Consider the following 23,232-nt stretch of genomic DNA (forward strand, 5'->3'; position numbering starts at 1 on the left):
ATAATTTCTTACATCCCTACAACCCAGCAATACAGGAAGTAAGTATATAATTACCTACATCACAACAGCCCAGCAATACAGGAAATAATTAAATAATTACCTACATCACTACAATCCAGCAATGCAGGAAGTAATAATATAATAACCTACATCACTACTACCCAGCAATACAAGAAGTAATAATATAATTACCTACATCACTACTACCCAGCAATACAAGAAGTAATTATATAATTATCTACATCACTACAATTAAGCGATTCAGGAAGTAATTATATAATTACCTACATCACTTCTACCAAGCTATACGGAAGTAAGTACATGTATATAAGTAAGTCAAGAGTATGCAAACATTTTCTGTGAGAAACTGAATTATACAATGGTCTCACTTGAAAAGACTTATTTGTGTTTCTGTTTAACGTATTGGAAATCTATAAGCAATTTTTTAAAAAAGGAAGCATTTTCTTTCAAAATTGTAATCATATCATTACTACATTTCTCTTTTATGTAAAATGCTTGTTTGACTATCATGATGATTTATAATATAAGTTATATCTATCATTTTTGCATGATAAGATTTTTTAAAATGACTGTAAGAGATAACAAACAGCTAAAATATTAAGAAGTTAGTACATTAAATACCAGTGTCTAAATCGGCAGTGTTTGTTGTCAGACATACTTGCCTCTGTAATCGTGGTACCAACAAGCTGAACACTTCATCTGCCAGAAAAAAAAATGTAGGGAAGAGAATATACATTTATATCTGCAAATTGTAAAAGGTGGATTAACAGTAATCTAAGCGCTTCATTAATCCTGGCGATTTGCTCAGGAACGCAAGGCTTAACTATATAAAATTTGCATTTCACCATGTTAATAAGTTACATTTTGTTGACTTATTCAGTAAAAAAGACTTCTATGTAAAGCGGTAGAGTAAACATATACGAAACCAAAAAACCATCCAGTGTTACTTGATTTGGTGGGTTTTGTTTTTCGCTTTTAAACAAGTAATTACATTAGTCTTTCATTATCCACAGATTTCGGATAACTTGGTGAAGAAGTGGTCAACTATAGCCAAAGACGAACACATCCCTTTGGCTCAGTACATGAACGGGTTTTCTTTAAAGGTTGTGCTGGTCAGCTTGTTTGGAAATAAAGCCTGGAGTGATGAACAGATTCTGGAGTTCATCCATCAGCATGACATTGTACGAATACTGATGATTCTTAATGATTGCAATTTGTGAAGGTCATTTGAATCATTGTAACTTGTAGGTCTCAATGTTTGAGAGCAGGCAAACCTTAACTGGTTTTTTGGGAGTAATTTTGTGGATAAGTAGTTCATACAGTGATGCACAGACAATTATAGTTTGTGTGGATGTAAATTTGTGGGTTATGGTGACCAACATAAACCAAGAACCCGCCTCCCCCAAACAAAGATGATTCCACAGTAATCATTCCTCAATTAAATGCAATTTCAGAAAAAAAGTTTCATAGCTTGTGATTGATCATCTACAAAATTACTTTGGAATAAAAATCACTCTCTTACTGTATATAAGAACTCTGAGGTTGATATCAAAGGATGCTGGAGATTCTCATTCACATCTTTGTAGTCTTTGGAGACAAAGTCTTCCAACAATCTGTTGGAATTTCGAGAGGCACTAATTTGTGCTCCCTTATTAACCGATCTCTTTTTATATTCCTTTAAAGCAGAATACATTTATAAATTGCTACATGAGAAGAAGAAAACACCTACTTTGGCTTTCAACTCGACATTCAGATATATCGACGTAGTTTTATCAATTAACAATAATAACGTAATTCATATGCATGTCTACTCGATAGATCCATGCAAGACAGTAAACTCGAAATAAAAAACACCACAGAGTCTAGATATGCCACATCTGTTTCATATGTGGATGATTTAATGACTATAGACGGTAAGGGCAAAATAACAACTAAACTGCATGACAAACGAGATGACTTCAGCTTTTGAATCGTCATCTTTCCTTAATTATGTATTAATATTCTACTATCACCTGCATATGGTGTTTATGTCTCCCAACTTCTTCGATACTCAAGAGCATGCTCCGAGTACAATCAATTTTTAAATTAAAGCAGGCTACTGACATACAAATTGATTTTACAGAGCTTTCGAAAACCCTGATTAAAGTCACCATTTCGTTAATTCTATGGTGCATATATATCGTTTTGATAAATTGACTTAATAATAAATAAACCTATTATGGGGTCGTATTTTGACTGACATATTTCATGCCAATTGTTAGATCTCTATGTTTATTCTAAATTTGACTTTGGATTATTCCGTTTTCCTGATTAATACATACAGCTCATGGCATTTATTCTTCCTAAGCACCTGATACCACCTCTGGAATTTCCAGGGTTCTGAGTTTTATGACCTGTTCACAGGTTATTAATCTACATTAATTTGAAATGCTCAGCTTGCTATAAACGAGATTTACTGTAATGGGGAAATTCATATAGTATTTCAGGAGTAATATACTTTTTGTAGGTATGGGGGGAAATGGAAAGAAGATTAACAGATTTCCCAGAGGAAGGAAGTTCAAGAATAAAAGCTTTTGAGGAAGGTTAAGTATATCTTGGTGTACATGTCTTAGTGGTCGTAGGTATTTGGCTTATTAACTAAGAGGTTCTTGGTTCAAATCTCCCCGTGGGCACTCGATGGTGCAATTTATCTGCGATGACTCAACCCATCTAGCTGAAATGAGTATAGGCTTACACAAGGAATAAACCTACAATGGACTGATGTCACATACAGGGGAAGTCAATGAATCTCATTCATTTAGCATCACAGAAAGTGGGTATAAGTTCCGAACGTTTGCATCTCATGGCTCAGAGAATGAGTTAAATCTATTTACTACAGAGAAGGTTTTTGGCTTCATTCTGTTTTCATACATTCCAATTTAAGGACAGGTGATACAAACAAAAAGATGGATGCCTGGATTGGTATATATTTTTGGACCTATTTTGGTTGTAAATGATTCAAATAATAAATTTCTAAAATATAAAGAATTTGTAAACCTTTTATGATGTTCAAAAATCTATCTTTGTGGAACCATCCTTATTAACCTATACAACTTTTTGTCACTTTAAATCCCATTTTTGTGAAACTTTGATTGAAAAATTAAAAAAAATATGCGGTTAAACGTATTCATTTTACTTATATGAACATGACTTAAGTCGTTCTTTTCCAGATTTTTGATAAAAGTTTGTATCATCTGTCCTTAAAGCCAAGAATTTCTTATAATCAATACAAATTCATAATAGCTAACTGATCTTTTTTGAACTCAGTTGCTAACTAACATAATAAATAGAAACAATTATTATTTTTATCACAATGTGAATTGTCAGCTTACATGTATAGAAAATAGAATCTAATTTTGTAAAATCAAGGTTTCACATTCAGATACAGTCATTTTATCTAATATGAATGGTTTTGCATATTGTACAACTGTATCAATCTTTGATATAAATAGATCTTTACTCAAAGTGTGGGGCTTCAAGTAGAAAATGTTCTTTTGAAATATATTTTACAGAGCAAACTTTTGGATATTTTTCTTACTAAAACTTATAAAACGAATCTTTGTGTACACTTTCATACCCAAAAATACTATACCGCATGTGTACTTTTTTTTTTTTAACAAATACCAAATTAAGCACAGTTGATGGAGATTTTCATAAAATTAAATATTTAGTAATGACATAAATCATACTTAAATGGTGCTCATGATTTATCGCCATAAGCGCCAAAATCTAAATCCTGCTATACTCGTACAGTTGTATATAAAAAATTCACCCTTTCTTTTTCATTGAAGGCCACCCCAACCCCCTCCTCATTTTATGGGCGACGTAGGGATCCTCAATCCTTTGTATATCAAAGTTCTTATACCTTCCCATCCAGGAAGGCCCGAAGTCCACTTTAAGTAGATGGAGGGGGAGTAATCAATGTTTTGTATGTAAAACAAATTTAACATTTTTCTGCAAGACGGCAAATATCCCCTTTCTGAGGGGAGGCCATTCAATCTCTTCTGCATATGAAAAAAATTATTGCATTGCTAGATTGCTTTTTTTCTCATTAAAAAGTTGTTTTTTCCCTTTAAAATCAAAAAAAAAAAAAAAAAAAAAAAAAAAAAAAAAAAAAAACCCAGAGATTTGCAGACATGCAATGAACAGAAAAACTTGATTTTCTGCTCGATATTAATGTAGCAATAAGTTTAAAATGCTAAAAATTGAAGAGGAGAGGCCTGATAGAGTTGTGTCTATGTGCAGATTGTTAGTTTCTTTTTCAGCAAAAAACAGGATGCTAGAGCTTTTTAAGAAAATTATAAAGAATCCCAAGAAACTGAAAGACGCAGATGAATATTTGTTCATAGATGCACTACTAGATAGCACCACGGATAAAGACCAGATCTTCTCAGATGTCATTACATACGTGATTGGAGGTTACCACACAACAGGAAATCGTAAGAATTATTTTATGGATCTTATTTGGTCACCCGGGTCACTAAAGTGACGTGGTGACCTACTGTATACTAGTATGTTTTTGTATGTCGTGTTGCATCGTGTGTCGTCCGTAGGAGGTAAACTTTTAAACATTTTCACCTTCTTCTTTGGAACTGCTGAACCAGTTTCAACCGATTTTGGTATATAGAATCTGTGGGTAAAGGAGAAAAAATTATGATTTTCATGGTCACCTGAAGGATGGAACTAAATCAATCCAAATTAATGTAATCTTCAAAAGATTTCTTTTTTCTCCTGGACATCGAGCAATCAAACTGTATATATGATTACAATGAGATTGAGCCCTCTACCAAAATTGTGAAATTTATGGCCCCAGGGTTAGGGGTCCTGGTGATAGGGCGGGGCTTCATTTATTGTATAGTGAAAAGGCAGCAATTATATATAAATCTTATCTACCTGTAAAGATTTAGCTAACAAACTTAAAACACAGTTATGATCAGCAAGAGTATCTCTTTCAAAATTTTGAAATTCATGGCCTCAGGATCAGGGGATCCATTGTTACGGCTGGGCTTAATAGATATAGTGAAAATGCATTAATGCTTTTAAAAAACTTCAACATCTCTGTACATTTAGCAGAAAACTAGGTGGATGGTTATAATGAGCTATGGTGCCTCTTCCAAAATTGTGAAATTTATGGCCTCAAGATAAGGGGTTGTGACGGTACATATTGTCGTTTTGTACATATTGTCGTCGGCGACAATATGTACCTACCCTCAATGCACATATTGTCGTCCATCGGTACATATTGTCGCCGGCGAGACGAGCCTTATTTTCCTCCTACATAATGGACGACAAAATGTACAGTCAAGCACAAGCACATATTGTCGTCGGCGACAATATGTACAGTCAAGGTTGGCATATATTGTCGTCGATATATTGTTTTGCTGAATATTTACTTGAGAAAAGGAGAGATTGACAAACACGCATACGCACGGAGGAAGACAGCATTTCTCACAATACTGTAGGGAGAAAACTTTTTGGACAGAAAATTGTATCCAGGATTGATGTACATCAATATGACATATATAGATACCGTAATTCTTGACATATCTGATAAATCATCTATTCTTTTTTTCTTGTAACATATACTTGGAGATTGAATACAGATATGTTTTTTTTGTTCAGTAGTAATGATTATTTGGAAATTATTTTTTGCGTTATTCTTATATACGATCATGTGCCGATATAATATTATAAATATAATTTATTGTTAATAATAATATAAGAATAACGCAAAAAGTAACATTTTTAGATCACCTGAACTGGAAGTTAGTTCAAGTAAGCTTTACTGATCACATTTTGTCTGACCTTCCGTTGGTCTGTAAACTATTCATAATTTTAGCTTTTTCTCAAGAACTACTGGGTTAATTTCAACCAAACTTGCCACACTTGCATCCGTGGATAAAGGGGATTCAAGTTTGTTCAAATGAAGAGCCATGCCTTCTTTCAAGAGAAATGGTGAAGAATAAGTGAAAAGTTAGTGACTTCTAAAAATCTTCTCAACATCCACTGTGTCAGAAAAGTTTAAACTTGTGTGAAAGCTTCATTAAAAATGAAGATTCAGTTTTATTCAGATCATGTCCCTCGGGGGATTGGTGTGGCTACAATAGATGATCTAAGTTTTTCATAGAATATTTAGAAAAAAATCTTTCAAAATCTTCTTTTCAAGAACTACTGGGTCAGAGGAGATGATACTTATGTGAAAGCTTCATAGCATACGTTCAATTTTGAGGTGCTGGCACAAAAAGACCTCTCACTGCTCAATGATCCTGAGTGCCTAGTATAGGTCTAAATTTGCTGCCCTCCACCGGAGAGTGGTGACCTCTCAATATGAATGAAAAATTCTCGAGAGGGACATTTTAACAACAAACAAACAAACAAACAAAAACAAAATCAATTCTGTTCAAGTCATGACCCCAAGGGTAATGTGGGGCCACAATGGGTGATCAAAGTTCTACATAGGAAACTACACAGAAAATCTTTAAAAATCTTCTCAAACACCAAAGACAGATGTAGCACCCCCTTCGCTTGGTGATTTGATTTTTTTTTTTTTTTTGCTTTGGTAAATTCTGTTTGTTTAACTTGTATATATTTAGTCCACAGGTAAAATTTCATAATTAAATAATTAACTTAACAAATACAATAACACTGATGGACGACAATATGCGCAGTGAGGGAAGGTACACATTGTCGCCGGCGACAATATGAACAGGACGACAAAATGTACCGTCACAATCATGCTGCATGAAATAGCATAAGAGACACTTCAGTGTGATTCCCACGCAAATTACATTCACAAAACTTCCAAAAAACAACAAAAGACATCTTTAAACAGCAATATCTGTGGGGCGACAATATGTACAGTGAGAGTGAGGCACAAAATGTCGCCAGCGACAATATGTACATATGTAACTTTTCAGTCGGCGACAATATGTACCGATGGACGACAATATGTGCAGTGATGGTAGGTACATATTGTCGCCGACGACAATATGTACAAAACAACAATATGTACCGTCACAGGGATTCTGTTGTTAGGGTGGAACTTCATTGATCACATATATTTCATTAAAAATCTTCCTTTCTCCCTCTGTCGCGATCGGTTAAGCAGACAACTGTAGTGCATATAGTGCCTCTTCCATAATTATGAAATTCATGACCCCAGAAATAGAGATTCTGGTATGAGGGCGGGGCTCTATTCATAATACAGTGAATATGCCATATTTTTTTTTTTTTTTTTTTTTTTGGAAAATCGTCCTCTCTGTTCCTGAGCACTAGTATTTAACGACAAATTAAGTGTATAGTTATCATGATTAAGGTTGGTTCTAATTACTCGGGTATGATAATAAATAACACAGGTGACCAATAAGGCCCTTTGGCTTCTTATATATACTAGGGTCTTCCCATGAATACTATAAACTGCCTATCCTATTAACGACAGAAACGCAATAAACCGGATATCATTTGAAAAAAAATTATAATTTCACTTGCCCGAACTGAGAATTAACTTGGCGCGGACAATTGGACAACTATTGTCGATCCCTGTTTCACGTTCCACTTTATTTTACACAGTTCTAACATGGGCAGTATACTTTTTGGCAACTTATCAAGATATACAGGATAAAGTCTACAAAGAGATCAGAAAAGTTCTTGGTAAAGAGGATGTTAACCCCAAATCAGCCAAGGATTTGGTGTAAGTTGGAGTTACACTCAAAATCAAGTAGGATTTACACTCAGTCTTAATCAGCCAAAGATCCAAAGATTTAGTTTAAGTAGTATTAGGACACTAAATCAGCCAAAGATTTAGCATGGGTAGGATATAATTTAGACTCTAGTACAGACAAATATTAAATGAAAGTAGGATAAGACTAGTACAGACAAAGATCTAGTGTGAGTAAAATGTAGACCCTAGAACAGACAAAGATTTAGTGTAAGTAGGATGTACGAGGGGTTATCAAAAAGGTCGTGGAATAGCGCCATAACATTATAACCGCCTTAGGTACATCAATGAATTTTAGTACATTTAGTTAGCATCATCTTCTCCATCTATAGAATAAATCATCAATCATAAGTTTTATTTTTTAATAAATTGTTATGTTTTGTAAGCAATGGTATCTCCAGGCGGCACAACCTCTACCTGAATGTTACTGAGATAAAACTCTTTCGATATGAGCATTTGTCAAAAAATCCCGTTATTTCAGGCATGTGGTATGACACAATTGTTCCGTGAAATTTGCAATTTTTACCCCATTCTGTAAGTTCTATGAAGTTTTATCGTTAGTTTATATGAGGTGTTAAAAAAATTAGAGGCTTGAAAATGACTACAAATGGGGGGGGGGGGTCTTTTTCTAGCATTCTATAAGTTGCGCACCCGGAAAAATTGGTATAGACCTCGGGAATGTTTAAACGGGCTACAGAAAAATAAAGTGCAGCCAGAGTACTTGTTTTTAAATGCCTGTAGTGTTATGACCCCCCCCCCCCTTCCTTTATTTTTATATCATTGTAGTTTTGAAAGTGTAAGTAAAAGAAGTGTACATGATAGTAACAGTTTGGATTAATGTACATGTATAAAGTTTATCAATTACTAATGTGATCTACGGTAATGAAGCACATGTGTTTACATCATGTTTACTTTCCCACTTCCTGTGTATACGGAGTTTACTTTGATTTGTAAAGTGAATACTGAGGCATTCCGAATGTTAGATTATCGATTTTTCTGCTACTGCGGGGAATATGAATGGCATGTTCTTTCGATATTGACTGAATGTATACGAGATTTTTGAAAACATAAGAAATGTTTATAATGTAAATATTACGGTTTGTTTTATAATTTTATAGACAATTTTATATATTTTCTGTTAATGTAACGTGATAATACAGATTCTGTGTTTTTCTGTATTTTTCTGTTTTGCTCGTGCGATGTATAGAATTCTGTTTTTCATAGTATAAAAGCCTGGTAAATTCTGTAATTCGAAGTCTTTTGGTTCTCTCTCATTCTTGAGGCAACGTAAGTCGTTTTATATTTTATTTTGTTATTGTTTAGGCTACATCTTAATTTTTGAAAAGAAACTTATTGATTGAATATATTGTTTTATTGATTTATGAGAAGTAGCAAATATTTTGATAATTTATTTGGCTAATTTTAAAGATTGTTTGAGACTTTGATCAGTTGAGATTTGATAGCAAACTACATTTGGTAGAACTTTATTGAGTCAATGAATTTTAACTTTATTGGAAAGTCTGGCCTATCTGATTTCTTAAATTAGGCTCTCTCATTTAATTATTTGTGACAGAAATAATATTTTAGAAAAGTCTTTGTTAAAAACATAACTTGATGATTGTCTCAAGTGATCATTGTAATTGATAATTTAATTACTGTTGTATGAAGACTTAAGGTATTTCTCAAGAGTGATTTTCCTCAGAGAAATTATTTTTGGAACTTTTAGATTCTTAAGGGTGATTTTCCCCTGAGAATTCTATAGCTTATTCATTTCTAATTACTGATAAGAAACTCAGGAGTGATAGCCTCAGATGAGTTTAGCTTTTAAATTTTATACAAGAAGTGATTGACCTTCTTGTTTTGTCAAATTGAGTTATCCCGAGTTTTTCCCCTTTATTTGTGCTAAGATATTGGTCGATCTCGTCATCGTGTCGGTTTTGTGAAACAATTTTACGCACATGAGTGAAGTCCTCAGCCGCGTTGGTTTATATTTTGCTTGTTATATTGATTTGAATGAATAAATTCGTTAACTTTATGAACTTGTGTCTCATTTACATGTCTTTTAGACTTCTGTTCAGGTGTTGGTAATGGTCAGTGTCAGAGTAAAAGTATTGAGAGTTGAACAGGTCAGGTCATTTTATTTTATTTTTATAAGAGGCCATATTTGAGTTTCCTTGCTGATGGGAGCTAATCAGCTGGTGGCAGCGCTACTGGGAAAAGGACTTTCCCGCTACACAATTTCGTGGTGGCACCGGTGGGATGTGACTTCGCAGAGGTGCGTCCACATTCAGAGATACGTGCCCAGCCTTGAATTTGTTCAGCTACGGTCCAAGAAGTTGATAGTAGCAGTGAGCTGACTTGTTGGAGGGTGTACACTGTACAGACTTTAGTCTTCAACGTGCCTGAGAGCCTTGGAAGCAGACCTACGATGTCACGATGCACCAACTGGATCGGAGTCTGGGATACCAGTTTTTTTAATTAATTTATTTATTGATGTTGAGAAGAGAAGTTTTGAGAAGGACTGTAGTCTGATGTTGTAGTGATAGTTGTTGTAGTTGTAGTAGAGTTGTAGTGTTCATGTTTTGTAAAATCAGTTTAACTTTAGGACTAAGTGAGAGGTAGTCCTGGTTGACAGGGTTCAGTGAGAGAGGTCCTAGAGTATGTTATTCAGTGAGAGTGAATACTGTTAGCAGAGGTTTCAAACTTGAGACCTAAGTTGATGGCACATGTGATTTTTCATTTTATCACCTATCTCGGCTTTTAATATGCAAAGAAAACGAGATCCTGTAAATAAACAGAGTGCTACTGTTGTTATGAAAAAAGAAATGGCAAGCAGGAGAAGAAACCTTGGTTTAATGGTTTAAGAAGTCAACACAGAGAGGAGAGTGACAGACCAACAGACACAGACACTGATACAGAAGTTTGTAAGAGGAAAGTTGACAGCATGAAAGACTTTCATGGTGGCAGTAAGAATATTGCAGTACTTCAGAACCCGAACAGAATGGAAGCAGATCAAGACATTGCGCCAAACACAAACAGAGATGATGAAGTAGAATTTCATGCATGCAGAGATAGAAATGACACAGATACATGTATTGATCAAGGAGACAGGGATATCATAGCACCAGTGAGTCCTATTCATTCACCATTTGAAGTGAGGCGAAGGTTGATTTCACCAAATCTCAACCTCATGCACCTGGAAGAAGAGATCAGAGTGAAAACACAGATAACATGACAAAAACAGTGTATGGAGCTGTTAAAAGAGCATTGCTGGAAATGAGTCAAACTTAAGTGACTACCATTACTAAAGCCTTTTGGAAAGTTTCAAATGAGCAGCAAGATGTTGATAATGACAAGAGACAACATGAAAACACAGAAAAGAGAAGTCGAACCTCCATTAAAAGCAACCAACGCCCTCGTAAAAAAAGTCACAAAAACAGAAAAGAATGTCAACCCAAAGAAGAAGATTTTTAAGTCAATCGTCATCAGATGACAGTGAAGAGGAATTTCATACAGAAGACTATACGGATGACTTGGACCTAGGAGTTCAAGAAAAATGCTCTTTAAAATCACACAATGTGAAGTTACCTCCTTTTACAGGTGAAGAGGATTGGAAGGTATGGTTTAACAGATTTAAAACAGTAGCAAGGAGACAACATTGGTTCAGAGGACAAAAACTTGCTCAGTTATTACCCAGAATATATGGAAAAGCAGGTGATTTTGTGTTCGGACAACTATCACAAGAGAAAATTGACAACTATGAGGAACTTGTGGAAGAACTTAACAACAGATTCAGCATTATTGACACAGCTCGTAGTTATAAACTGCAGTTTAACAGAAGAGATCAGAAGCATAGAGAAACCGCAACTCAGTATGGAGCTGAGCTGAAAAGACTCTACGACAAAGCTTATCCTAACAGAAATCCTGGGACAAGATGTTAGGATTTACTCCGGAGATTTTTAGATGGACTTAATGATGAGAATGCAAGGTTTCAGATAGAATTTGTCAAAGATCCTGCCAATATTGATGAAGCTATCAGACATGTGATCAACTTCACAGAGGCTAAGAAGTCTGGCTACACAGATGAGCAAGACAAAAGACCAAAGAGAATAGCAAGACAAGTGAAAGTAAAAGATATGAAGAAAATACAAACTAATCAGAATGGCATGGAAAAGAGTCAGGGAATTACAAAGGGAAAAAGAGTCAGAAAAGGGAGATAACTGTTCAACAGAACCTTTACATGCTGGAAACAGAGTGAATGTAGAGATAATATGTATGAAGAGAGACGATTTGCAGAACTTGATGAAAAGTCTGATGATTGACAGTCAAAATAAAGCACCTCAATACCGTACCAGAGAACCTCATACGCATGATAGAACATGTTTTAAGTGTGGAAATCTGTTTCATTTTGCTAAGGTTTGCCCCCAAAACCACGAGTTCCTAACAGACCCACAGCAACAACGAGATGGACTCCAATGCTAAGAGATAATCCCTCACAAGGTTCTGCTGATGGGCAGAGAAATGCAGCTACAAATCAAACATTTGCTCCTTCTTTAAACTAGACAGGGTTGACTCTGCTGGTCAAGAGCTGACCCTGAAGGAAACTTTGACAGACCACATTATGAAAGTTAATTTGGGATAGAAAAGCAGACCATCCAATGAAATATTTAAGCATTTAAATGAAGGAGTACTTCTAGAAGCAGCAGTAAATGGACTTAAAGTTAATTTCACAGTGGATACTGGAGCTGCTAGAACTGTGATTTCAGAGAGGGTTTCAACAGATTACCAAAGAACAGAAGACCAGTGTTAGAAAAATCAACAGAATTATGCAACTGTAGTGGTGAACCTCTAAGAGAAAAAGGCAAAGCTAAATCTGAAATAGAAATAGGACAAATCACCCTCATTAAAGAGCTTGTAGTAGCAGCTATTGCAGATGATGGAATATAAGGAATGGATATTTTAATAGAAGAAGGAAAACCTACTGATGTTTTACTAAGTAAAGGAATCATCTTGTTTAATGTTTAAGAAATCCCATGCCATACAGGAATAAATCAATCAATCAGAAGAATTACAGCAGCAGACAATGAAGTAATACCACCATACTCAGAGAAACTAATAGATGTCTACATTCAACGTTTTGAAGAAGATGAGGCATGTTTCGGGGAAAACCTTCTTGTTCCAACTCAGAGTTTTTCCGAGGATTATCCTCTGTACTTGGCTAAATGTCTAATTGACATAAGAGACCAAGTAACTTCGAAATTGAGAGTAGTCAACCCCTATAACACAGAAGCTTTCATCAGACAAGATGCAAATATAGCAGAAGCGGAGACATGCACACGAATCGAAACCATCCTTGACAGTGAAGATTTTGTAGAAAAGGGAAACAACTGTGTTTTGAGACAGATAAACATAGCAAGATCAACTGAATCTTTTACAAAAGAAAATATAGATCAAGATTTCATGCTTACAAATTTGCCTTTACGTCTTAGAGAATTATATCAGAGATCTGGAGAAGGGAGGACGGAAAATGAGAAAAAGCAAATATTTGAAATGCTTGTGCAATATCAACGCACATCTCTATGCATGAAGATGATCTAGGCCGAACAAATTTAATTGAACATCATATTGACACAAAAGAGGCCAAACCAATCAAACAACCACCCAGTCGAGTATCTTTGGCATTTGCAGAAGCTGAGATGTAGTGTATTACCAAACTAGAAAAACAGGGAGTAATACGAAAATCAACTTCCCCCCCTTGGGCATCACCAATAGTTTTGGTAAAGAAAAAGAATGGTAAAATACGCCCATGCGTGGACTACAGAAGGCTGAATGCAGTTACGCAACCTGATGCATTTCCACTGCCCAGAATACAAGATTGCCTTGATTCAGTTACTGGGTCAGCCATATTCTCAACATTTGATCTCATTTCCGGTTACCATCATATACCAATGAAAGAGTCTGATATTCCAAAAACAGCGTTCGTGACTAAATACGGACTTTATGAGTTTCTAACAATGCCGTTTGGATTGATGAATGCTGGTGCTCGATTTCAGAGATTAATGGAAATAGTTTTACAAGGTCTTCAATGGCAGAGCTGTTTAGTTTATTTGGATGATGTCATAGTGTTTTCTTAAGATTTCCCACAACACATGGAACGAATTCGACAAGTTTTAGACAGGATATAAGGAGCAGGCTTAAAACTGAAACCGGAGAAGTGTCACCTCTTCTGTCAACAAGCAACATTTTTGGGTCATGTAGTCTCGAAAGAAGGTGTTCAACCAAATGGAGAACACATTAAGAAAATTTTGGAATGGCCAACTCCTCAGAATGTAACAGAAGTTAGACAAATATTAGGACTAGGCTCGTATTACCGCCGTTTTGTATCAAATTTTGCTGATATTATGCGGCCTTTGGTCGATTTGACAAAGACAAACAAAGAATTTTTTTGGTCGGAATCCTGTGAAGAAGCATTCAAGAAGCTGAAGCAAGTTTTAACAAAACCTGACATTTTGGCGTACCTCTGAATGATGATGGACAATTTATCCTCGACACAGACGCTAGTGATTAATCAATTGGTGCAGTCCTCAGTCAAGTACAGGATGGTGCCGAAAAAGTTATTGCCTATCGTAGCAGAGCCCTGAATAAATCAGAAAGAAATTACTGCATCACAGACAAAGAGTTACTGGCCCTGAAGAACTTCATAGAATATTGCGGACAGTATCTATTAGGTAGGAAATTCAAAGTAAGAACTGACCACAGAACCCCCATCTGGCTGTTTAGCTTAAAAGAACCAAAGAGTAGTTAGCGAGGGGGATTGAGATCATATCATACTATGATTTCACTATTGAGTACAGACAGGACATAAGCATGGAAATGCAGATGCGATGTCAAGATGTGAAAACCCCAGAAATTGTTGTTGTCCAGATTCTGAGCTTGAAATTCCGTTGGAGTTTGGTCCTTGTAAGAAGTGTTTCAAAAGAACAGTGGAGATGCATTCCTCGTCACCTGAAAAATACTTGAATGCAGCAAACATGACAAGAGCAGTTCAAACCAGATCATCGAATCCAACAAATAAAGCCGAAAACAAAGATTCTGATGAGGATGATGTTATGTTTTATTTTTTCCCAGTGGAAACCACCTTATACTCTTCTATACCTAAAAGAGAAACAAAATGAAGATGGGAATTTGCAAGTTGTTAAGAAATGGTTACAGAGAGAAGTCAGGCCTTCTTATGAAGAAATAATGAAAGAAAATTTAGAAATCAGACATTATTGGCACCTTTGGAATTCCTTACTTCTTGAAAACGGTATTTTTATAGAAAAATTGAGAAGATGAATGAGTCGGGTGAGTACAGACAGTTTAGTGTACCCCAGTGTTTGAAGACAGAAATTATCCTCCATCTGCATAGTGATTTATTGTCTGGGCATTTTGGAATAAAACTCTGTATAAGGCACAAAAGTATTTCTAATGGTATGGTATGAAAGATGACATCAACACAGCAATTCAGAAGTACGACAAGTGTTCAAGAAATAAGATTCCATCTAAGCAGCCGAAGGCACCACTAGGAGATATGAGAGTTGGAGCACCAATGGACCGAGTGTCTACTGACATAGTTGGACCACTACCCCTAACCCCCAAAGGAAATCGTTATATACTGGTCGTCACTGATTACTTTTCAAAATGGGTTGAAGTTATCCCCATACCTGATCAGTCAGCGGTTACAACAGCCACAGTGCTTTTGAATGAAGTCTTTAGCAGATTTGGATGTCCATTAAACTTACACTCAGATCAAGGAAGGAATTATGAGAGCAACATTATCTCAGAGTTATGTGATCTTCTACAAATCAGGAAAACCAGATCAAGTCCTAAACATCCCCAAGGAAACGGTCAAGTAGAGAGATTTAACAGAACCCTTATATGCATGGTAAAAGCCTATTTGAAAGGACAACAGACAGATTGGGATCTTTTCTTAGGTTGCATAGCTGGAGCTTACAGATCATCAACCCATTATTCCAAAGGTTTCACACCAAACATGTTAATGTTGGGGAAGTAGATAAGATAACCTACAGAGATTGTTTTTGGGAGTCTGGACACCACCATTGTTTTGGGAGTCTGGACACCACCAAGAAGACTATTTCATCTTATGGTGAATATGTAGAACTTCTTCGCGAGAGAATACAAACATCACATAAGATTGCGCAAAAGCATTTGGCCAGTTCAGCTAAACGTCAGAAAGAACGCTACGATAAGAGAGAGAAAACATTGTCATACAAGGAAGGAGAAGTTGTCTGGTATCTAAATGAGTCCAAAAGAGAAGGCATCTCACCGAAGTTACAAGATGCTTACTGGGGTCCATTTGTTATCACAGAAAAGTTAAATGATCTTAATTTCAGAATCCAGTACAAAGAAGATGGAAGCTCAAAAGTCGTGCATCACAACAAATTGAAGAAATACTGCGGCACTGATGTTCCTTTATGATGTAAATTATAGAGCGCGCTTAAAAAGAGTTTAACGTAAAGTTCAACCGACGCGTACGGCGACAGATCGACAAATTTTAATGCCTACCCTTTCCCTTTACCCCTTTATTTTATCTGTCATTGAAAGAGTGATAACCTCAGAACAATGATAAGGTATGATGTTAATGAGAAATAAAATCTTATTTACAATGAAAATTATTAACATTATTATACAGATGGCCAGAGGAAGAGTATTTTAATGTATACACTGTAAGCCTATCAAGCTGACGGCTGGAGATAAAGCTAACATTGATAATCATTTTTTGAGAGTGCATGTTCCCCTGTTCGATGTTCCCTATTCCTGTACTTTGTGCCGATATCGGTGTTCTAAAGATCAAAAACAAAGGCGAGAGGAGATAAATTTCCAGAGACTCAGTACATGCTGGTGGCAGCTAAACCATATGAAGTCAAAGAAGGGATAGACATGGAGAGGTGGAGCAGGAATCATTCAGAAGAGTACTGGAGAAGCAAGGACGCAGGTAAAAAGGAAAAGAACAAGATTTCATCTGTCGGAGTACCTCTCAAGACACAGATTTCTACTGCCTCTCTTCAGACGCCTGTACCGTTGGAGCTTTGAAGTCCGACCAAACTTGGGCCATTAGAAATTTACTGGATGAGATATTGGCAGAGGAAGAACCCCTCTCAGGAACCACCGGAGGAAGATATAGCAGCGCAAGAACCCTCAGGAGGCAGCCATCCCTCAGGATGCAGAGCATAGGACCCGAGCACATACACCCTCCTCTTCCTCATCTTCTTCATCTAGCTTGAGTGCTCAGTTGGTGGAAACCGTGCAGGATATGTGTAGTAAGGTCACCCAGGCCATCAATGGACTGTCCCATAGAAGAGCAGAATAAGATACTGAGACAAATTATGAAAAAGCTTCCCACGCAGAAAAGAGAAGGGTCCCGGACACCGCCTTCGCACCATAGATACCAAGACAAACGTTCTAGGAGATGACTTTGATGTTTTGAAATTTTGATATTACGGTTTGTTTTATAATTTTATAGACAAAAATCGACGAGATTTTGCTAAGAGAATTCTGTATTAAGATTTTCTGTTATATTTTCTGTTAATATCACGTAATAATACAGATTCTGTGTTTTTCTGTATTTTTCTATGTTTTGCTCGTGCGATGTATAGAACTCTGATTTTCATAGTATAAAAGCCTGGTAAATTCTGTAATTCGAAGTCTTTTGGTTCTCTCTCATTCTTGAGGCAACGTAAGTCGTTTTATATTTTATTTTGTTATTGTTTAGGCTACATCTAAATTTTTGAAAAGAAACTTATTGAATTTTATTTACGGAAAGTTGTTTTATTGATTTATGAGAAGTAGCAAATATTTTGATAATTTATTTGGCTAATTTTAAAGATTGTTTGAGACTTTGATCAGTTGAGATTTGATAGCAAACTACATTTGGTAGAACTTTATTGAGTTAATTAATTTTAACTTTATTGGAAAGTCTGGTCCATCTGATTTCTTAAATTAGGCTCTCTTTTTTAATCATTTGTGACAGAAATTTTATTTTAGAAAAGTCTTTGTTGAAAACATAACTTGATGATTGTCTCAAGTGATCATTGTAATTGATAATTAATTTAATTACTGTTGTATGAAGACTTAAGGTATTTCTCAAGAGTGATTTTCCTCAGAGAAATTTTATTAGGAACTTTTAGATTCTTAAGGGTGATTTTTTCCCCTGAGAATTCTATAGCTTATTCATTTCTAATTACTGATAAGAAACTCAAGAGTGATAGCCTCAGATGAGTTTAGCTTTTAAATTTTATACAAGAAGTGATTGACCTTCTTGTTTTGTCACATTGAGTTATTCCGAGTTTTCCCCTTTAATTGTACTAGGATATTGGTCGATCTCGTCATCGTGTCGGTTTTGTGAAACAATTTTACGCACATGAGTGAAGTCCTCAGCCGCGTTGTTTAATATTTTGCTTGCCATATTGATTTGAATGAATAAATTCGTTAACTTTATGAATTTGTGTCTCATTTACATGTCTTTTAGACTTCTGTTCAGGTGTTGGTAATGATCAGTGTCAGGGTCAGAGTAAAAGTATTGAGAGTTGAATAGGTCAGGTCATTTTATTTTATTTTTATAAGAGGTCATATTTGAGTTTCCTTGCTGATGGGAGATAATCAGCTGGTGGCAGCGCTACTGGGAAAAGGACTTTCCCGCTACATTCCCAAAAAGATTCAGAGAGAAGAAAGATGCACAATTAATGACGGTTTGTAGTTAAGGTGTCAAAAGTCAGTCAATTCCAAAAGTGACGTTGATCACGTGTAGTAGAAATTGAACTCCAACAAGCTCAGTAATCTGGCATAATCAATTGAGGATCTTTCCCTATGTATAGATCCATTTACAATATTATATGCATTGATAGCAGATGTTCATGACATTGTTAGGTCATATAAGGAAGACGGGCTTAAGTCATTACTTAATTCCGAGTACTCCGGTAATCTCATCAAGATAAGTTTATGAGGTAGAGAGAGATAGAGCGGACATTGAGAAACAATGACGTTGTTGGAATAAACGGCGACAGCGCCGGGTGATCATATAATGATCAACGTATCAAGCTAAAATTTTCAACATTTCTTAAACTTTTGTTGTTTTATTATTTTTTTTTTATATAAATTTTGTAAGCACAGACTACATAGTATAAATTTTATCGGATCAGTCCACGAACTTTTTGATAAGCCTTCGTAGACTAGTACAGACAAATATTAAGTGTAAGTAGGATGTAGACTAGTACAGACAAAAATTTAGTGTAATTAGGCTGTAGACCATTTTACAGGCAAAGATTTAGTGTAAGCAGAATGTAGATCCTAATAAAGACCAAGATTAGTGCAAGTAGGATGTAAACCTCAAGGTTTAGAGTACGTAGGACATAGACCGCAATGCCGATTTACAACAAAGATTTATTGTGAGTAGGATTTAAACCCGAGTACAGTCGGAAATTTATGTACTAAGTAGCATGTAGACCCTTGTACATTAACGACATTATATAAGTATAGACCCTGGTGCATTATTATATTATATAAGTATGATGTAGACCCCAAAACGGAGAAAGCTGTAGTGAACGTATGATGTAAACATTAATACAGACTAAGATTTAGTGTATTAAGAAGAATGTAGACACCAGAACAGACAAAGATTTAGTGTAAGATGTAAACTCAAATACAGACAAATATTGAGTGTAAATAAGATGTAAACATTAGTACAGACAAAGATTTAGTGTAAGATGTAAACTCAAATACAGACAAATATTGAGTGTAAATAAGATGTAAACATTAGTACAGACAAAGATTTAGTGTAAGATGTAAACTCAAATACAGACAAATATTGAGTGTAAATAAGATGTAAACATTAGTACAGTCAAAGATTTAGTGTAAGATGTAAACTCAAATACAGACAAATATTGAGTGTAAATAAGATGTAAACATTAGTACAGTCAAAGATTTAGTGTAAGATGTAAACTCAAATACAGACAAATATTGAGTGTAAATAAGATGTAAACATTAGTACAGACAAAGATTTAGTTTAAGTAGGATGTAAACCCAAATACAGACAACTATTGAGTGTAAATCAGATGTAAACATTAGTACAGACAAAGATTTAGTTTAAGATGTAAACTCAAATACAGACAAATATTGAGTGTAAATAAGATGTAAACATTAGTACAGACAAAGATTTAGTTTAAGATGTAAACCCAAATACAGACAACTATTGAGTGTAAATAAGATGTAAACATTAGTACAGACAAAGATTTAGTTTAAGATGTAAACTCAAATACAGACAAATATTGAGTGTAAATAAGATGTAAACATTAGTACAGTCAAAGATTTAGTGTAAGATGTAAACTCAAATACAGACAAATATTGAGTGAAATTAAGATGTAAACATTAGTACAGACAAAGATTTTTGTGTAAGTGGAATGAAAACCCCAGAACATGCAAAAGTTTTAGTGTAAGTGGGATGTGAATACCAATGTAGGAGGTTGACACCAGTATAGCATAGTAGAGATCTACTGTAGGTGTGGCAAAAATTATTTTTTTTCTTTTTTAAGAAATCGATTCAGATTAAAAGATATATTTTTAAGGTTTTGTTTGTTATTTTTCTATCGCTATTATTCTTTATGTCTACTTCCTCCATGGAACTTTATCCCATTTCTGTTTTCAGTGGTCCGTGTTGGCTCTGCTCATAAATAGAATTGTTTGAATGAACTTTTGAGAATAAGGCATTAGATGTCTCATTTTCATTATTTGAATTGGGCTGAAATATCTTTGGCATTAATTCTGTATTGTAGGCAAGAACCACACAATCTCTACTCACCGACATTTCACCAGTTGAGAAGGGCAATTAGACATTGGGTTCTTAATCCGGGTATTTTTATTTTTGCTAGGTACCTAAACCAAGTTATTGACGAAACTTTAAGGTGTGCTATAGTGGCTCCTTGGGCTGCCAGGTATCAGGATATCGACTCGGAACTCGGAGGGCATAAAATTCCAAAAAATGTAAGACACCTGACTTTCATGATCTGATGAGGTATGTTCATGAAAAATTGCTTAAGAAAATATGTTGTTATTATAGGGTATAGAAAACTCAAATTAGATTAACTGTTGATATGAACTGATAAAGCTCTAGTTACATTTAAGGTCATGTTCCTCAACGATATATAATTTTTCCAAGAATTTGTCATTGAAGTATTGCTACTGCAACAAGTTTCCTCACAAAAAATTAAGGACCCTTACCAGGCATTTATGCACGATTACAGATGTTATTAACTATATAATCCTACTGGAAATCACTAGCATTGCAAATATCACATTTTTTGTGTCTTTATCTACTTACACATTTTGAAAGATTTTAAAAATCACAAGAAAATGATAGTTATGATTAATTTGTTCTATATTAATGACGAGATACAAAACAGATATTCGAGCATCGTGTCCTCTCCTTAAGACATTTTGAAAACAGTTTAAATGTCACAAGATAATGATAATTATGATGAATTTCTTGTGTATTACGAAGAGATACAAAAAACAGATATTCGAGCAATGTGTCGTCAGACCTTAAATACATGTTTCAATCAGATGCATTTGTTTCACAAAAGGATCTTGCATCACTTTCAGACTCCTGTAATTCATGCTCTTGGTGTAAGTCTACAGAATGGGAAGTACTACCCTGTTCCCAACAAGTAAGTAATACCACTTTCCCAAGAAGTAACATTAATCTGTGTGTCAAAAGTACAATATGACAAGGATAATCAACGACGATCAAAACTTAAAAGATCACCTTGTTTTTCTGTATGTTATCATTCATTATTTTAAAATTAGGCCAAACCACCAAGAGAATGTCTTGTTAGTTTGCATCTCAGATGCAATGTCTATGCAAGTACATATACAACACGTAAAATAGGGCTAATAATTACTTACGAATAAACATGTTCCTAAAACTTTTTCTGGCACATGCAGCATCTGAAGCATATTTAAGAGTGTGCATCAGTAGAATGCATCATCCATGATATGAACAGGGCTTGGAAATGAACTAGTTAAAAAGAAACAAAACCTGTTCAATAATCTGAAGTATTCGGGTCAAATATTGATATGACTGATAAAGGCTTAGCTGTTCTTGTTAAGAAAATTTTTAAGACATTTCCTGTATACTCGTATGGTAAACTTTGACCAACTTTTGTGGCCCTATCCTACCCCCAGGGGTACTGATTGAAAACAAACTTAAATCTACACTACCTGATGACACTTCTATAAAAATATGACTCATCATGGCTTTGCTGTTCTCTAGAAGATATTTAAAGACATTTCCTATATAATCCTATGTAAAACTTTGATCCCCTCTAGTTGCCCCGCCTTACTCCCGGAGGTTATGATATGAACAAATTTGAATCTAGAGAATGTAATGAAGCTTTCACAGAAGTTTCATCTTTTCTGGCCCAGTGGTTCTTGAGAAGAAGATTTTTAAAGGACGCCACCAAATTTTTACGAATTCTTACTTATCTCCCTTGGAAAAGGGCGTGGCACTTCCTGTGAACAAACTTAATCTCCCTTTTTCCAAAGATGCTTTTTGGCAAGTTTTGCTGAAATTGGTTCAGTGGTTCTTGAGAAGAAGTCAAAAATGTGAAAGTTTAGAGATCACAGACGGACGCTGGACACTCTTTGCTCAGAAAAACTCACTTTAGCCTTCGGCTCAAAGCTCAAAGCTAAAAGTATCGCAAGTATTGAAAAAGAAAATAAAAGTATTAAGTCAAAGCAGTATAATTTGTACTTTCTTGTCCAAGGTTTGATCCAGATCGATTTAGTCCTGAAAACAAGAAGTCGAGACCAACTCTTGCCTTCCAGCCGTTCGGATTTGCCGGCAAGAGAATGTGTCCTGCATACAAATTTGCTTATGCTGAGGCCATCATAGGACTTGCGACCTTGCTTAGAAAGTTCAAAATCAGAATGGTTGAAGGTCAGGTCGTCACACCAGTATACGGCTATGTCACTCATCCAAAAGACGAGATATGGGTCGAAATTGAGAAAAGATAAACTGGAGTACTTTTAAAAGGTGTTTCTTCATTTAAATTGTTAATACATTATAAAAAGTGTTAATTATGTAAATACAGTACTATATATCATTTTTGCTATTTGCAGGATTATTTGTATTAAGAAAATACAGTGTAGAACTATGGGAATTGGTAATTTTATTCCTAATATAAAAGCTATATCATGTTAATTTCTATTATAGTAATTATGAATGTACTTTAACTAAAACTTTTTTTTGATATGCATCAAGAAACAGAGTAAAGAACTCATAGAACCATACAGGAAATGTAAGACTAAGTCACCTATTGAACCCACTTAAATTATTTACCTACTAAAAAGTCATTTTTGCTAGGCAAATGGTTTTTAACACTACTGGACTTATTATCCCCTGA

The 23,232-nt window shown here is 35.1% G+C and overlaps 1 protein-coding gene across 1 annotated transcript in view; it reads left to right on the top strand.

Moving 5' to 3' along the window:
• Nucleotides 1-23,012, top strand: part of LOC133202186 (cytochrome P450 20A1-like) — a 39,299-nt gene extending 16,287 nt beyond the window's left edge. The window contains exons 5-11 of the mRNA XM_061337962.1: nt 1,035-1,202; nt 2,528-2,603; nt 4,326-4,499; nt 7,630-7,750; nt 20,701-20,812; nt 21,431-21,495; nt 22,594-23,012. Coding sequence (XP_061193946.1) covers nt 1,035-1,202; nt 2,528-2,603; nt 4,326-4,499; nt 7,630-7,750; nt 20,701-20,812; nt 21,431-21,495; nt 22,594-22,843 — 966 coding nt within the window. The 3' untranslated portion in view covers nt 22,844-23,012. The remainder of the gene's footprint in view (nt 1-1,034; nt 1,203-2,527; nt 2,604-4,325; nt 4,500-7,629; nt 7,751-20,700; nt 20,813-21,430; nt 21,496-22,593) is intronic.
• Nucleotides 23,013-23,232: the final 220 nt, after the last annotated feature.

This window comes from Saccostrea echinata, unplaced genomic scaffold (genome assembly GCF_033153115.1).
Source record: "Saccostrea echinata isolate AGI-Se365-2 ecotype Australia unplaced genomic scaffold, CSIRO_AGI_Sech_v1 ptg000046l, whole genome shotgun sequence".
NCBI classification, from domain to species: Eukaryota; Metazoa; Mollusca; class Bivalvia; order Ostreida; family Ostreidae; genus Saccostrea; species Saccostrea echinata.